The sequence below is a fragment of the Alligator mississippiensis genome, chromosome 1 (assembly GCF_030867095.1).
Source record: "Alligator mississippiensis isolate rAllMis1 chromosome 1, rAllMis1, whole genome shotgun sequence".
NCBI classification, from domain to species: Eukaryota; Metazoa; Chordata; order Crocodylia; family Alligatoridae; genus Alligator; species Alligator mississippiensis.
The window spans coordinates 206,461,024-206,479,711 of record NC_081824.1 but is presented as its reverse complement, the minus strand read 5'-3'; the positions used below and the strand labels follow the sequence as shown (position 1 = coordinate 206,479,711).

The window sequence follows — 18,688 nt, the reverse complement described above, 5'->3', positions numbered from 1 at the left end:
TCTTTGTCCTTTGACGTTTTGTATTTTGTGCCTTTTTTATATTTCCCCAACCAGTATTGTTTGCTCTGCTGTTTGTGTTTTTATATTTTGTTAACCCTGTCTTTTGCCAATGATTGTAATGTCTAACCTTTGTTGAATCCTGCCCCTTGGGGCATTGTGGTGTCCACTATACCCCCTGATTATGCCTGTTATGTTCCCAGTATTGTTCCCTCATTAAAAGGTATATGGTTAAGTCCCCATTGGTGGTCTGGCTCTGCTCTAGAGGGGGAGGAGAGTCCCTACACCTTCCACAGCGCTTGTGCACCTGCTCTGATCCCTTCAATTGGAGAGCGGGTACCTTTTGGAGTACCGCCCGGGTTACAGAAACAACCTGCAATAAGAAGTTAAATTGTCTAACAAAGCATAGTGCAGCAAGCTGACTAATAATTCTACTGTCCACTGTTAGAATTTGAATGGCTCAGTGTGTTATGAGGCCTTGCTAGCTTATCTTGACACCAAGAGATGCTTCTTTGGAAACACGAAGACTTCTGCTCTGTGGCTACCTCTGTGATTACTGAAAAGTTCCACATGACCATTAAATGCAGCATAAAACCCACCATGAAATCCTATGTGGCCACCAATTTGTTCCTCTCACAAAGTTCTTAATGGCATTTCAGTGCCCCTGGGACTTTCGTATGCATCTTTACAAGAAAGTCAACTCAGTGACATTAACCTCAGATGAGTATTCTGTCGAGAACTTGCTGTTACAGCTCAATGGGCAACTGTGTTCAAGTTCGGATTGTAAATTCTTCCTGTTTGATTGCTCAGACAGACATTACCTATATACCCTTTGTGGAGAGTTCACCGTGTATAGTGGCCCCATGTGCCTTCATTCTGCCATGTCCTGAAGCCTGGGAGAAAATCTGCTTCCTCCTCCACCAACATAAAGAATATCCATGATGCAAAAACCGGTGGGCAAAAGAAGGAGAAAGTAAGGAAAAGGGCAATAGGAAGAAGTAGGGGACCTGGGCAGGAAAGGGAAATCCACTGCCATGTGGATCTTCATGTTCACTGGAGAAGCCTCCCCTCTATTCCCCCAAGGACAAGTGGATGAAAAAAGACACCTGTTCCCATTCAGCAAAGGGCCTAGAAACTTAGGCTGGGCAATGAGCTTCAGGTTTCAGGCTCAGTGTTTACTTTACTTAAACAAAATGGTTGTTCTTCAAGGTTTATAAAATTCAAGGTAGTGAGCACATTCTGTACAAGAATGTATACGTTCTCAGAATAAACAGGGGCCACATACTCATACTCATATTTTACTTTGACATACATATGAGCCTTTGCCAGTATATCCTGTACCACTAAGGGGTAGTAGACAGACTATCCTATGTTTTCCGACAGGATAGATACGCTGGAATAGAAATGTCTAGGAAATATTGGGGTGGTTTCTGGAGCAGTGTGATGGGAAAATGTCCGTAAATTTGGGGCCTTACTTTTCAGAGATTAGGTATCATTAGATACAGTAAAATTCATTTTAATAGTACTCACAAAACCCAACAATGAATGAGTCAATGTTTGAAGACAATTTATCTGTCTGCATGATAAGACCCCTGATTATCTTGCAAAATAAGGTCAAATACAGTTACTCCACTCATCACAGACATGCTTATGTCAGCTAATTGGTTGGCTTTGACTAAGCCATATTTCTCAAGCCAAAAGTATTCAGTTCATATCAATATTTATTGTTTATCATGGAGAGCAGTTCCAAAAGAGGGACACTTTCTGGGAATTTATGTGCATTTTTAGTGCTATGAAGCAAGAAGAGCAGAGTTGTGAAGAGCTTTGGCAGGTACAGGAAAATAGCGGAATGAGATTTTTTTTTCTTATCCAGCAGTTATTCAGATTCTTACTGCTCATCGGGACACTGTCCATTTACATTTCCTGTGTTGTACTTTGTCATTCTATCAATAGTTGAGTGCTATAACTCTTCTGCAGCACGGTCACTGCCTTGTTCATTCTGAGAATATACACATTTTCATGCATAATGTGGTCACTACCTTGAAACCTTTTCCTGTTACCTGTTTTTCAGATCAGGACCCCATGCTGCTGCACACTGTACAAACATACAAAAACAGTCCCTGCCCCAGAGACTTTAAAGACAGCTCAGTCAAAGAGAACTCCATGAAGGTAATGATGAGAGTCAACAGATCAGTCTTAGGCCCGAGAACAGAACATGGTCCAGTTCCCTTAGCTAGTGACTACATTGTCTCACAATTTTTTTTAATGTTATGGTTATATACACAGGACTCAACAAGCCCAGAAAGAACTGGACAGGATTGTGGGAGGATTCTTATTCAGTGGGATTGCTTGCTTAAGAGTTGCCAGTTTGAGCTTCTGTACATTAACTAAGCTAGTCAAATGTGTTTTCGGTATCAACAGCAAAAGATCCCAAATATTTCCCATGGTTAGGACCACAGTTTAATAGGAAATGTTTCGTAGACGCTTTCCCTAACATTTGTGATTGGACAAGCCACTCTCCCTCTGACTTACAACTACAGCAATTGCATCCAGAATAGTAGCCTTCGCAGACCACGGTTTCAGAACTATCACTCTACCTTAAACTCATGTACTTATAAGGCTGAATGCTGAATGCAGGCATAGAGCTTTAAGTGGCAGCCTCCTGTCACTCATTACTACAGAGCAAAGATCTGTGGATACATGCCCATCAGGTTAACGCTACATCCTACCATGTCTGTGGAATCCCTCCCTTCACAAAATCGCTAGACTATAGCACAGGGGAAAATTACAATCCTGTGATAGGGCTTGAGCACGCTCCTAATAAGCTGCCAGGCCTAATTGTAAGTATGGGCCCAATGCCACATATAATGGAGGTCACTTACCCTGCTGCCTTAGGTAAGTGAGTCAGCTCTGGTTTTCCAGTACTCAGACCAGTCCATTTTACATGGAGCTATCTTAACTCCACAATCACCTGGCTTGACCAACAAACCAAAGCCTGCTGTCTTCCTCCAGATATTGAGAGAAGAGCAAGTTTTAGCTTTGGGTTTTCCCTTCATTAGTGGGTTCTCACTTGCAGCTGGCCCTCAGCCTCCCAGCTAGACACCCTATCGTCAGCTGACAGCCTGCAGTTGTTCCAAGCCCTCAAGGTGCTGAGCACCTCCTTACATCACAGTTTTGCAAAACAAAACCTGAGGGAAGGCAGCAATTCACATCTTTGTTAGTTAGTTCCTTCTTGGTAATATACCACATGCTTATAGATTTCAGCTGTTTTGGGAGAAGGAAAGAAAAAGTGATGCTTGAATTTGTCCTGGGAGTGAAATCAGAAACATCTGTTGTTGTCATGAATGACTTCTCCGCTGAATTCGGTAGAACATATCTTTGCCTGATCAGAGGTAGTTTCATTGACTGTGATTACTGCTGTTGATTTGGGTTGTTTGGGGAGATTCCAGAGATTCACTAGTCCAGGAAGGAAATTTCATCTCTTAATCTCTATTAAATTAACATTAAGAAGTGTTGACACAACAAAGAGAATTTGTATTTTCCTTACCTGGTGTTCACTGGACATTGAAGAGCACTAGGGACTGAGACCCTCTATTTTATCAACAGAACAGTTGATCCATGGGCAGTAGTGTATTCTTTCCCCACTTTGCCTTGTCAGTGTCCTTCAACTGTAACCTGGAAGGATGACCTCTAGGATAGAGAGGATAGTTCCTTTTCCACAGCCCAGGAAATCCTTTCCTCCTTTTTGAAAATGCCAACAAGAACAGTGCCCCTAATAGGTAGACACTTGTCCAGTGGGAATTGCACCAAGACTATTAACTCACATCACAACGATGCAAACACAGATAGGAATGACTTCTAACTCCCATCCTGAGCTACATTTAAAACAGAGACAGGGAGGGAAGACTGTCCAGTATCGTAGTAAGTTTCTCCTAGAATTGAATAGTGTAGGACAAAAATGTATTTTGGGGGAAAAGAAATCCCTGATCTGAATGATAGCTGCTTCATTTTTACTTTGAGTGTCTAGGGAAGGGACACGGGAGAACATGTAAAACCTTCACTGTGTTTCCCAATGAGCAGAGAGCTGCTAGGCATTTCAACAAGACTTCACTGAGTCCTTCCCCATTTCGTGGCTGGACTATACTCACTGTAAGCTAAGTTCACTGTAGGTTTATGCTGCTTTCCACCAATCAGACTAGAACACAGGGGCCCTTGGTGCTGGAAGTCTGCCATATAACAGAGGTTATTTCAGTACAAAATCCCTTTTAGCGGGCTCCTGCAGGCTGCCAGTTCAACACTAGCAGTCAGCAATGGTATTAGGGGTGGGCTGCAATCACAGGGGCTGTGAGAGTTATTTGTTCTCCACATCAGCACCGTCTCCGCTAACAGAACCCAAGCAGAGCTATCAATCTCTCCAGAGCCCAGGAGGCCCATCTGTCCCTGGGAGGGGGAACGTGCACTTCTCTGGGGCAATGCCTCCCTTGTGCTCCACTAGAGAGGTTCTACAAGGGTTTTAGGAAAGCAGAGGATGGAGGCAATAACTGGAGTTTTGGTATAGCCACAACTTCTCTTCTGTCCAGTATCTTTTTAATGCCCTCAAAGAAATCTTCCAGTGTAGAAAGTTATACTATCTGATGCAAACAGATCTAATTAACTGCCTAAGTAAGCAGGCTCTTGAGTGGCATCAGAGATGTGGAAAAACAGAACCCCCCGCTTAAAAAGGACAGTAGAGTTAAAGTTGGAGTTTGGGTCAACAATTGCTCATTTATTTTGTTGTTCTCTGTCCCTAAGCTGCACAAGCCCAGGTTGGACTCACAGCAAGACCACCGTGCCTTACTTGTCTCCACTGGGAGGGTGAAGATGAAATGCTACCTGGCCTGTCTCCATGAATGCTTTCCCCACACCTGCAAGGTGCAGCCAGCCCCATTGGTGCAGGGAGTCTGGTTGCACCCCCATTGCCATACTATCATGGGTGATTCAAGTGGATGCTGTTGGCCTGTGAGAACTTGATGACTCCTTTTATCTTCTCACTGGTGCTGCCTGGAAGAATTTTTAGTTCACAGATCAATGACCCAGATAGACTGGAACGGCTTCCAAAGTGATTCCTCATGGTAGAGCTCCTCACAATACCTCCAAATGTTATAAAAAGTCACTGCACATATTAGAGATTCAAGTGCAGATTCTGAGCAGTGGCTTTGGGAACTCTTGTAGATTTGTATTTGCTGTGAATATTCCCCAAATGTCAGCATGGGCTTTCAAGATGTCCTTCTCCCCTATTCCAGGCTCCCCCCCTCCTCCCCCCCCCCCCCCCCGCTATATTTTGAGACTCTGGTTCCTTAGGAAGTTTCTCATTTAAAATATAAAGCAAAGCCCTAGTACTGCAGCTGCACTCATTAACTGAATGGCCTGGGGCCAGGCCATTTCCATGCACACCCTCCACATTAAAATCTAAAGAAGAAAGCTCAGGAGTGAGAATCCCCTGGCAGGCTTCTTTCCTGTTGGTCCATTGTGGGCTGAGATGTGCCCTTCGGGAATGGCCTTCCTGAGCATCAGCACACAGGCAAAGGGCAGTGTAGGAAGTGTGCTCAGGCCATGCCCTACATATGGCAGGGATGTCAAACGTCAGGCCCATAAGCTGTATTCAGCCCACTCAGCTATTCTTGTCCAGCCTGCAGGGTTATCATGGGCAATGTGACAGTCAGCAGGAGGAGGGTGAGCAAAGGCTGATACAGTCCTGGTAGCCCAGCAGCCATTTGGAGCCAAAGGTAATGCCACCGCATTGCCCTGGGCCAGAGCTGCTACCCTGTACCCTGGGCTGGATCCACCTTTCAAGGATCCACCTGCAGCACCTGGGATGCAGCCTGGGACATGAGATGAATTTGACACCCGTGCTCTATGGCAACAGTAATAGACATGGAGTGGCTATGCAGCTCCTCCATATGGGGGCATTCCTTCCCTTCCATCTGTCAATAACCAGCAGTATGTGAGCCCTGTACTGGGTGGAAGGATTTTTGTCACCCAGCAAACAGCAAAGGAGGGGGAAAAAATCTAACAGGAATGTGCATGTGCATAGAAGATACACAATATAGAGACTACACGCTGGCATTCAGGGTACCATCAACCAAACAGCATGGTGGCATTTTTCAACATTATGCACAGTGCGGTATATTTCTTTCTACATTTTATACTACCGTAGATGCCATAGCCAGTCAACCCAGAGAAGCAATGGCAGGGAGAAACAGTGTAGTGGCTACTGGCTCTTAGTAGCTTGACCATTCTGGCCCACCATTGTCGACTGCTGGTCTACAAAGTTACATCCATTGAAGCCAATGTGAGTTTTGCCATTGGCTTAAATAGAAGCAAGCTCAGTGCATTCAGTAAAATCACCCCATGTCAGACCCGGTCTGTTGCAGTGGGTATTTTGGCAAACAGATGATTCCCATTTTTATTCAAACTAACCTTTTGTTCTGGTGCCACAGAGCTAAATATTGCCTTTTTAAGCTGGTGTATGGCTGTTGCCACTGAAATACCATCTCACTGTCAAGGAGCAAGCCAAGCTCTGTCACACTGTCAGACTTTTGAAAAGTCTTTTACTAAAATAACAGTTTTTTCAGTGAGATTTACATCTCTATATGCACATAATTTATTCTCTCTGCTCACAGAAGTCTCAGGAAGGAGTCTACTTCTAACAAATCACGGGCTGGTATATTTAGACATCTTAGCCAGAAGATGGCCTTTTTTAGAAACATTTGTCTATTGCCCTATGACATGAATAGCAGTGAGGTCACTTTGAAGGAAAGACATATTGACACTTTGAAGAAATACATATATTCAAAATATTTCAATGCATTTAATGTAAAGACAATTTCCAAACAAGATTGTGTATGCAAACAGTATGTACAATGCCTATAAAATGCATTCATTAATATAGATGCAAATAAAAAGCATCCTTAATATGAACAAGAAATTTGCTACAGAAACAAGTGTGCAGCGCACAGAAGATAAAATCTACTCCTTCAGTAAAAGTCTCAAATTGAATACAATCAAAGGCACAATCCACAACCAATCAACAAGAGAGGCTTAGAACAAGTAGAACATAATCAAAAGGCAGATCTGAGCCTCAAGAAGTCATGAAAAGGAATAAAATATACGTGCTCTGGTGTTTTAGTGAACTACTCATTAAAAATACATACTTCTGGCTCAACTGCTATATGTGAATTGTGTAGAACTGCAGTGCATGCAACATATATTAGTTAGGAAATATGGATTTGATCTTGTAAACAGTTGCACATAATTCACTGCTCTGTGCTATGGGTAGCAAAGAATGTGCCATCAGTTTCCAAGTCTTTTAAAAAGGTGAAAGATATAAAAGACTTAAGCATCTCGGGAAGCTGTTGGTTCAAAAGAAACTTCACAAGGAGCAAAGAAAACTCATCTATGTAAGAGCTTACATCTACTGCAATGAATGTAGTCAGATGTACGGACATTAGATTCATATGCCCTAGTAGCCCAGAAATCTGGCAACTGTTATGTTCTAGCTGAACCATATTGTCCTGTATAATCAGATAGCAATAGCCTTAGCCCCACAAAATATTGCAGCTTCTTTATCTGCATCAGATCTTCAATGGTATACCATTTACATTAAAAAAGCTTTAATTAACATGTCCAGATTGCTGAAATGTACCTTGTATGAGATTACACCAATCTGAAATCTACAAATGAACTGATCTACAAGAGAGCTTCTGGCAAGATCAACAACCAGCATGTTACTCTGGCCAATTATTTTGATTCAGAAGCATCATGAAAGTATGACATCATTTATGTGGAAGACCCAATCCATGAAATCTATATTGCCAGTAAGGATTTAAAGTTGTGAACAACTTTTTCTATGGTCCTTTAAGTTATCTTCTCCTCAAGGTGGGATGACAAAATAACCTTGGTGGAAGGTGGAGATGCTGAAAGCAGGAGAAACTGAATGGACAGGCTGAAAAAGAGAATGAACTAATGATTCAGATGTCCAGGAGTGGACTTCCCAACCCTGGTCTGCTAATAAAATTCTCCATGCACGAAAAAGGGGGAAAAGTATTTATATGAAGAAGGGTCTGCACATTCTTGCCCTATGACATTAGAATATGAACAGTATCAAGAAGAACTACTAGTAATTTTCAAATCTTAAAGAGTCAATTCTATGTTTGTACAGGATATCCTATTCCCTCACTCACCATCCATTTTTTTATCATTTTAAATTGCAAGCTCTCACACGCCATGGTCCAACTTCTATTGAAGGTAGTGATAGTCATTCCTGTGACTTTAATGACAGCTGCATACACCATGTACTTCGATAATTTAATATACATGTTATTTTGTACCATGGTATCCATCTTGATAGTTTATTCTGGCATGAAAAGCCTGTGTCTTAGTATCATGGACAACATGTTATGACTGGATATAAAAATATCTTTGCCTCTGGTGAAATTTACCTTGCCTGGTATACAATCCTCCTGAGACTGGGCATGGCTTTGTAGTGAGAGCCCACTAGCAGCCATAAAGGACATCCAGTCTTCTGGGAGCTGGGCTTTTATGTTTAACATAGATATTAGCCTTTTTGCAAAATACTTCATTTTTTTGCCAACTGTACAGTTCTAACAGACTTCACTCTCTCACACATGCTGGTCAAAAGTTTAATGAATAAAATTAGAAGACAAAAAAGAAAACTATATTACAAAAGGTACAGTTCTGATGGTTTTGGTTATATCTATATTTACAAATGTCAAAGTGCTTCAGCGTCAGACCGTTGGTAGAAACGGAGTTACATGTAATTAGTATAACTAGTGCGTACACTGAAATAAAGAGGCAGATTACTCTCAGAAATGGCCTGTGGCTCCCTCTTACATCAGTGCAATCTGAGTTTGCATATCCAAAAGTCCAAAGTTGACCTCTAGAGTAATTTAAGAAATTTTACTGGCATCTGAAGCAGAACAAATAATCAGCACAATGTGACTAAGTTTGTCTGAGGGTATTTTCATTTTTAGCTCCGGTAAGGAGGACCTGACAAAACTAGGTAGAAATTCTCTCAAAATAAGTTCTAAAGAAACTCTGAAGACTTCCCTTGGCTCTGTTAATGGCCTTTGAGAAAAGAACATATAGCATGGTTGCAGCTACAGTGGTTGTAATGTCTTACTCAATATAGCAAGCAGCAAATCAAACTCCCATTGTTCTCACTGCTGAGAAATGCATACATTAACCTCTTCGGCACATTAGTGGATCAAGTTCAAGAACCGCAGGTGATAACTTGCTTTATCTCTTTGATGAAAAGCTGCTTGGTAACTGGAGTTGAAACTTTCTGATTTTCCCTGAGACAAAGAGTAGGCGGGGGCGTTTCCTGTGTCAATAACAAAGCAGGGGGCTGGGGAATATATTCCAGAAATCTTTTCCAAATATTCCAATGTATTTCAAACTTCAGTAAAAGTTTGCTCATCAGTCTCTGGACTAACAGTTTTTCTGGACTAAAAAAGAAGCTAGAGCTCATAGGAAAATATCAACGTCCTTGAAAAAAGGTTCATTCCAAATTTGTCCTTGTTAGCTTTATAGAGTAGTGACACGTTATTTTTGCATTCCTGTAGGCTGCAGCAAATTGTCCCTCTTGGCTGTCATTGTTTCCTACGGAAGCAACAATAGCTGCCATTTATGACAAGCTGACACCATATGGTGTGTGAAATCATGCTCTATGGGGCAGCATCAAGCAGATAACACATATCACAAATGTATATGTTAAAAGCAGCAATAAGAAAACCAAAACCAAATCCTGGCACTTCTGTTCTTGCAAAAAGAAATACATTTTGAAGAATCATAGTCACTTCCAGCCCTGAAAGTGTTAAAGTCACTCAAAGTCAAATTGGGGACAAAAAGCATACAAACAATCCAGACCATTAAGTTCACGTTAGGAAGGCAATGAAATTCCACTGTAAAAAAAAAAAAAAGTTCTTATGAGCGTACAGTTTTCTAGAAACATCAAAGTACAGTGCAGCTGTTGTTATGTCAAAGGAGTATTGTTTGCACTCTAGCAGTTCACTGGTGTCAGCTTGTGTTTGGTGTTATTGATATTAGCTTAGGCAAGAACACTGGCTGCCATAGTGATTCTAGGCTCTCCTTAATTCGGTGGCTGGTGGTAATAAAAGTGACTGTGTGGTTTTATTTGCAGTAGGTAACTTATGCAGAGATTTGTTGATGGGACTTTTCAGTATTGGACATAAAGGCTCCTCCCTAGCAGGATGGATAACATTCACCTCCGTTGTCTGAGAAATGCTTGAACTCCTCCGTCCTCTTGCAGGAATGCTGGGGCAGGCTTTGGCTGCTGCTCTGACGTCTGGTTTTGATAAGCAAGTTTCAGAGCCTAGTGGCCCCTGGGAATTCTGCAGGCAGTAACTGGGTGAGGTCATTCGGCTTTCCACTGAGTTTCCTTTCTCTGTTTTTGGCTGTCCTAGTAAGCGTGACCCTCTAGCACTCTGGAATACTTCTGTTCCCTTAGGAACTATCGGCCCACTCTCTGGTTTTATCTCTGTCCACACAAAAGCTCCATGTCGCTGGAAAGGGAAACAAGGTTGACGTTAACCAGAGGAACATAAGCGGCTAGTAGATGCAGCTGTGAGCTGAGTTCATTTATTAGCTCAAGTGTTGGCAAAGCATTCACTTGTTTCTCGGCCTCTCTACTGGCCATCAGCCTAGGTCCTAATAGCTGAAAGCACTGGAATAATGGCTGGTCTGTCAGCCTATTTTATTCATGAAATGGGGCACGGCAGGAATATTCGGAAAGGAGCAACAAGCAAAAGAAAATGCATCTTATTTTCTCTGGTTCACAACCATTATGCCTCTCAGAGTGTGTGACCAGCCTACGGCTCTCCAGTGCGAGTCTATTCATATCAGATTTCATTTCTTGCTACATGGGTTGCTATGGATACAATTCTAAACGGCTGCTTTTGTGGGCCTGGAGATTTATGACGGCATCCCAAATGATTTGGTCCATCAGGGTCACACAAGATCTTTTTCCCCCTTTTTAATAAGCAGAAGTGAAAACAAACACAAGGCTGTCCTCTTCAAAATGCTTCTGAAAATTGAATTCTGCACTTTGGGCCTGATTCACAGCTACTGGATCGGTCTCCCACATTACATATGTCATCACCGACTCAGAAGACGCACCTATTCTTATCCACACATATACTTATAAACCCAAATTCCTACTATACAAAAACTGTCAACCATTTGGAACAAATATTTAAGGAAGTGACTTCAAAATACGCACTGAGTCTGGCTTTTATCTTGTCCATGCCATGCCTGCTCCACTTACCTTGAGTGTAAATGAGCATATTCAGTCACCAGAGAACCAAACTAGTGAGAATTAAATCATTAGGATTTTTTTTTTTTTTTTGTAATCAGTCACCAAAGCTACAGGAAGCCAAATAATACAATGCATGCAAACAAAAAAAATGACGTGAAGTAATATTAAAAAGCATGTCTGCAATCCTGGCAGTTCTAAGGTATGTGACAATAGCTCTTGGTTTTAAACCTGTTTGTCGGAAGTGCTGGAATAAACTTAAACCTCCAGCTTCCTGTTCACTATTAATCATACAGGATGCACATGGTCTTACCTTTCCTTGAATGGGTTCATTAGGAGTTACTCTGGAATTGTACTGATGGTTAAAGGAGATCTGTTCCTGTAAAATTTTTGGAAGCCTTTCTGGTGGTTTGGGATTAGCAAGTGGAACTAAAAACAAAAACAAAAAAACCAGTCAATCAATCAATCAGAGATGCATGAAGTGCTCCCATAGTTTTACAGCAAAAAAAATCACCATGATTTAACGGCACTCACAGATGTTAGACGTTGCATGGAAATACAAAAGAAAAATGACAGGTGCCTGTCCTGACTTGTTTAGATAAACCTGACAGTCAGATATAGATGTAATGTCTACCAGGAACAGCAGGAAAGAAGGACACTAATGACAATGATGTGATAGTAGGGATACTCAGTTAGGCATGCATACAAACCATGATGATTCAAGGGCTTTTTGGAGTGTAAATGTGCTTGTTTTTCATAGGCAGCGCTGCAGGCCTTTTGGAAGACATTGGATGGGGTGAGAATAAAGCCCAGACAAATAGACTTTGGAAGTAAAATTCCAAGGATCATTGGGGGGGGGGGGGGGGGAGGAAGAAAGAAGGAAGGAGAAAGCCTATGAAATCATCTAGTACACATGGAATTCTTCTTGTCAGATTATTTCCTACTGCTTTCCCTAGTTTAGTTTTAATTGTCCCTAGTGACATTAGACCCTTCTTTATCACCAGAATGACTATTCTGCTTTCTCTTAGGGTCAGACTGGCCCATGGATGTGCATATGTGACAAACATGAAGCTTCCCCCCACCTCTTGTGAGTCTCCACAAAACCCAAACAATGGATCTGCCTCATCCCCAACTGACCCACAAGTAGCCTGGCATACCAGGAAAAGAGGCAGCACTTTCCAGAAGAAGGCTGCATTCTGCACAGCCTCCCTATCAGATCAAAACTAGCCCTAAAATGAACCTCAACAGTCTCTGGCTAGAAACTTTACCAGCACCTTACATGCTGCCATTTACCACTACCTTTTATTTACAGTTCTTTAGCCAGTTTTCAGTCCCCAACAGAATTCTTTTCCAAGCCAACTGGAATGATTCTGCATTTAATATTTGATGTGATACAGGTTGAAATGCTATACTAAACCATGCACAATGTATGCAGTATTGATGTAGGAAAATAAATTAGACATATAAGTATACACCCCTTATATGTCCTAATATGACTAGAAATATTGGGTGTTCACCTTGTGACATTTCATAAAGGCCCAACTTGCTGAGAGCATGGTTCAACACTTCATGCAAACCAGATCCCTTTAGTTAGTCACTTAAGATTGCTAGTCACTTTTGAAAAGGTAGGCTATGTATGCTTTCATTTGCTCTGTGTAAACAGAGCTAAATTGTTCCGGTTGTTAGGAGATGCATTTTTAAAACAGTAAATGCTGAGTGTAGAAACAGAACTGAAATCTGCCACAAATACAACTACAACTTATACCGGGGTGGCAAACCTGCCATGAGTGACACTGGCAGCCTTTGTGTGTGGCACATGGCAGATCAGGGATGGGACAGGCAGCCAGCAGCAGATAGGGCAGGAAGCAGAAAGCAGAGGAGCAGATTGGGCATGAAGCACAGGGGAGGGAGTAGAGAGCAGAGCAGCATATCAGGTAGGACAAAGGGACTGGGGTGGCACTTGGAAAGGGTGAGTGACAATTTGTGGCATGCCTGCCAAAAAGGTTAGCCCTACACTGACCTATAACATAAAACCTAGAGCATGTTAGCAAATACTGACCTCATGCCATACACTGCAGGGCCACGGCCTATGCTGACCAAGTCATTTCATTTTTAACAGGCATGTGTTAAAATGATCCTATTCGTTAAATGTGTTTTAGAAGATACCTGTTATATACTAAGAAAAACTTAGAAACAACTAGGCAATGGTTCACTCCCCACTGATACTACCACCTAGCAGTCATTCAATGGCTGAGCTGGGAAGAGAGCTGATGAGGCCTATCTGGGATAGACAAACTCTACTACAACTTGGACATGTGTTTCTGTGTGAGGTGGGTGGCAGTGGATTCTTGATTTGGTCCGTGACACGCTGTTTCTGCTGCTCCCACTTCTACATCTCCTGTTATTGTCATAAAGTTTCAAAGTTTCAAAGTACAGCTAAACCATCCATTCAGTAGTTTAGCTCCGCTTCGGCTGAAAGCTTGTTGGTGGTCAGTTGTAAGATCACAACAAGGAATATCCAGAAGAGTGTTGGAGTGATGCTTAACTCCCATTTTAACTTCAAAGGGATCTGTGATAGATCCATTATTGAGAATCAGCACTCGCATACTGTCATGGAGCAGGCAGAGAACGGTGACATATTTCAGTGGGCATCTGTATTGCAAAAGGATCCTCCACAACACTTCTTGTCTGACAGTTAAAAACTTTTGTGGGGTCAAAGGAGGCCATGTAGAAAGGTTTATGTTGATCACAGCATTTCTCATGCAGCCGATGAGCTGTGAAGATCGTGTCAGTTGTGCCTCTTGATGCCCTAAACCAACACTGAGGTTCTGGGAAGAGCTCTTCAGCAAGTGGAAGGAGATGGTTCAGGAAGGTTCTCACAATGATCTTTCCTGTGGTGGACAGAAAGGCAATACCTCTGTAGTTTCCACAGTCAGACTTGTCTCCTTTTTTGAAGATTGTCACAATCATGGTGTCCTTGAGGTTGTCTGGGATTTCCTCATCTTTCCAGATCCTTAAGATGAGGGCACAACACTGTGATGTGAGCTCCTCTCCTCCCTTTTCAGAGAGTTCAGTGGGGATTCCATCCACCCCACATGCCTTATTGTTCTTCATCTGCTTAGCGGCTTCCCTCACCTCATTAAGGGCTGGAAAGGTTCTGAGATCATCTTTGATTGGGTGTTGTGGAATGGAGCTGTGAACGCTCTCATCAACAGCAGAGTCTCGATTGAGAAGGTCTTCAAATGCTCCTTCCAATGGGCACTGATGACTCCCCTTTCCTTAACCAGGTCTCCTCCATTCTTAGGTCTCAAGGGGGTTGGTCCCTGAGTGCTCAGACCATAGATGACTTTGGAGCCTCGTCTTTCCACCATTTGTTCTTTATATTATGGGTCCTCCTTTGGACCTCTGCCTTGGCCTGTTGGAGATTCAATTTATTTTGCTTAGAGTCGGTGTACTTTTGCCAAGCACAAAAGGCCTTGAACTTGTGATCGATAAACTCTTGCATCTCCTGATTTTTCTCATCAAACCAGCCTTGATCTTTTCTGGTAGAGAATCCAAGTATCTCTTCACAAGCGCTTATGACAGTGGCTTTGAGAGCACCCCACACACTGCTGCCATTCTCCCATTGTTGTTGATTGGAATTTGGCAGTCTTTTGTTGAGGCACTGGTGGAAGAGGTCTCACTTGCTTAGGTCTTTGAGTCCTTCAGCACTGATCTTCCATCGGCACTGCTTCTGCTGCAGCTATTGTTTGGGAGCCAGTTTGAGTGACATAACTAAGTGGATGAGTCAGCGATCAGTCCAGCAATCATCAGCTCCTAGCATAGCTTGGGTGAGGCAGACATCTTTGTGATCCCAAGTACAGACAATGACATAGTCAATCAGGTGCCAATGCTTAAATCACGAGTGTTGCCACGATGTCTTGTACCTGTTTTTCTGGCAGATCAGGATGTTGGTGATGATAAGTCCACATTCCACATATTTGGTCAAGAGGAGGATGCCACTGGAGTTGACCTTTTTGACTCCTTGCTTGCATCCCAGATGTTAGACTGGCATTGAAATCACTGAGAAAAATAAGTCTGTCTCCCTCCAGAATGTCAGAAAAGACATAGTCAAGGTTGGCATAGAATTCCTCCTTGGGTTCATCGGCAGCATCAAGAGTCAGGGCATACATACTGATGACAGTGGCATATTGGCTCCCCACCAGTTTAAGACAGAGAGTCATGAGGCACACATTAATTCCATTTGGGAACTCATTGAGTTGGTTTATGAGTTCATACTTAATGGCAAAACCAACTCCATGAAGTCAAAGTTATTCTTCCTGTTTACCCTTTCAGAAGAAGGTATGTTCTTTGAGCTGGTATGCCTTTATGTTCTTTGAGCTGCCCATCTCTTGCTCGCCTAGTCTCGCTCAGTGCATCTACATCAGTGTTGTGCCACCTGAGTTCTTGGGCCATGATTACAGTGCAGCATTCTGGATGTTTACTATTAGGGTTGTCCAAGAGGGTCCTGATGTTCCAGGTCCTGAAAACAACGGTGTGTCTTTGTGGGTATTTTTGACCACAGGAAAACTGATCCTACTGGACACGGTTATCCAGTCAAGAAGGAAAACATAATACTGTATCAGACAGGCTATGTTTAGGGCCCCTCTTCCAGTCCCCTCCCCATGTGGGATAGCAAAGCAGATCCTGAAGAGGCATACTCAGTCACAGTTACAGATGCCAAATTACACTTCTGCCACATCCAAGTGCTAAACAACCCTCTTGTAACTGCTGCCTTTGTGTCCATTCATGACTAGAAGTTCCAGACCTCACAATCCTGTTCCCGTCACCATTAGCTGGTTGCCAAAGGGCTTGAGAGCTTGAGGAATGTGCTTGAAAAGCTGTTGTCATGAAAGACACCTTTGCATGATTTCTTTTATTGTGGAGAAGCTGCTGCACATCAGCTTCCACATGGCTCTTCACAAAACAGGACCTTGATCCAATGGCAAGGAGATCACGACAACTGGGAATCTTGCTCCACTGCAGCTTTCACCCATCTTTGCAGCCATTGAGATTCAAACATCTTCTTCCGCCTGCTCCACCACTGAGGACTTGTAGACTCATGGCTGGGGGATGAGCAGGCTTATCATAGTGGTGACCTATACTTTCCAAGTCACAGTACTGTCAAAAGATATGTGTGGCTTTTCAGGAGGAAAACCTTTGTCATCTGTTGTCCTCACCACATCCTGGTGGTGCTGCTGCTGCTTCGTCCATGACAAAGTTACCCCTGATTATTTCACAGCTAAACTTCCTTGCAGGTCATTCTGCTACCTGTGGACATGCTGGGTAGCAGTACAGCTCTGCCCCACAGACAGAAAGTTACAGGCACATCAACAGAATAAGGGTCTGATCAGCGGCTGCTGTTATTAATGGAAGGAACCCTGTTGAGTTCTGTCCGAGTTGTACTGGGCCTAAGGTCCCTGCCAGATGTAACGGTATAAGTGTGATAGGATCTGATGCGCGATCCCACCATCACACTTTCTGCCACAGGAATCATATCCCATCATGCCTTATTGATGGTGCAGGGAGAGCCCAGAATCACAATCCCAGGCTCCCCCTGCACCAGCAAGCAGCAAGCTCCCATGACCAGGAGCCCCCTCAGCTAATGACAGGGGCACACCAGGCCACTCTTTCAATTAATGGTGTGATAGGAACCAGCTACAAAGTTATTAAACATTTTTTGTGGAATAACTTTTTGGTTTATTCCTTGTTTTATCATGTTATTAACTGATTGAACATGTGGCCGGATCACAACTTAAGATGTGATTAACTAGTTAATTATGTTTTAAGTTAATGTATGGCAGGGGCCTAAGGGATTCAAACTATAAGAGGGAAAGGAAAGAATGGTGTGATGGGGATGAACTGTGTTCTCAAACCTAGAGGTAGTCCCTTCTCATCATAATCAAAGTATATGGGCAGGGAAGTGTGAATGAATTTGTGCTGGTGCTACCCATACTCTATCACTTCAGGGGATTAAACAGAAAAAAAAGAGTCTCTAGGGCTGTCACCTGGGCACTTATTTGAGTGCACCAACAGAATTATATCTGGGGACTTGCCCTAAGCCTACTTTGACTTCAAGACTGAAAACATAACTAAGCTACCTTTAAACCAGTTACCTTAGTCACTGTTAAGCAGTGTAGTCATGGTAGTATGATGAATGGTGTGGGCTAAAAAACTTGCTGAAGAAAGTAAGTAGGCACATGAGGAATTCACTTGTGCCAAGCTTAGTGTTGCTGTGGCTGGACTGCTAGCGGTACTTCAGCTAGACAGTTTAAAACTAGCTTGGGTACATCTACATGAGTTACAGTTACAGCAGTGACTTATCCTTTGATAACATGCTATACAGTGCAAAAATAGTGTTTGGAGGCACCACTTGGAGGCAAAGGGTAAATCTGGCACAAGGATGATAACAGAGAGTCTTTTGTTAGAATCCTATTAAAGGAAACAAGATATGTAACTGAGTAGACATGGAAATGGAGGTCAGTAATCTGGTCTGCAAGGTCAACGTAAGGTGAATTCTGACTCCATATTTAAGTGCTCAGATGCCAGATACACCAGCCATTGATGAGCTGATTATATACAGACTATTGATTAAATGAATCTTCCACTCTTTTTGCAAGCTGCAGCTCTGTCAGCTAGATTGTAGTTATTGGGGGTTTGAGGCTCCAGCTAGCACGGGTGATCCACTGTTCCGGCACAAACTAGTAGCAGCTATACTGAAGTTTATTAATGTGCTAAAAGCAATGAGTTAGCAATACTAAGAAGACCTGAAGAGGAAGCAATTTTACTAATTGTGGGAGTGGACTAGAAGCCTAGAAATTCTGGAACCTAGAGGTGTAACTGGCTAGTTTGGTGCCCTGGGAGGCAGCAGCACACGCTGCAGGGCCAACAGCTGGAGGTTTGCTGCTGCTGGGGAAATGTCACTTGTTTTTTTGCGAACAAAATGCAAGTTGAAGAGCCAAAATACCACCAGTTTTCATCGGCCAAAATAGGAGGTGAAACACCATCAACTGCTTCTGCACCATGCAACACCATTGCTTCTCTGCCCAGAGCCACTGCAGGGAGCCAGAGCCACTGCAGGGAAGGTGCAGGGTGTGGGAGAGATGTGGGGGCAAGAGAGTGACCCCCATAACTCCATTCCAGTTACTCCACACTGCTTCATTATACTACTGACTATTACTGCTCTGTTGCTGATTTGCTGTGTGACCTTAGGTCTGCTACAAAACTTCTCTTGACAAAACAAGGAGCAACAGTCTCAAGTTTCAGTAAAGGAAGTTTAGGTTAGATATTAGGTAGATTTTTCTCACTAGGAGAGTAGTA

The 18,688-nt window shown here is 42.8% G+C and overlaps 1 protein-coding gene across 3 annotated transcripts in view; it reads right to left on the bottom strand.

Moving 5' to 3' along the window:
* Positions 1 to 6,827: 6,827 nt before the first annotated feature.
* Positions 6,828 to 18,688, bottom strand: part of C1H2orf73 (chromosome 1 C2orf73 homolog) — a 36,616-nt gene continuing 24,755 nt past the window's right edge. For all 3 annotated transcript variants that reach the window (XM_019500845.2, XM_059719377.1, XM_006274450.4), the window contains 2 exons: positions 11,643 to 11,758; positions 6,828 to 10,580 (listed from right to left, as the gene is read on the bottom strand). In XM_019500845.2, coding sequence (XP_019356390.1) covers positions 10,137 to 10,580; positions 11,643 to 11,758 — 560 coding nt within the window. In that variant the 3' untranslated portion in view covers positions 6,828 to 10,136. The remainder of the gene's footprint in view (positions 10,581 to 11,642; positions 11,759 to 18,688) is intronic.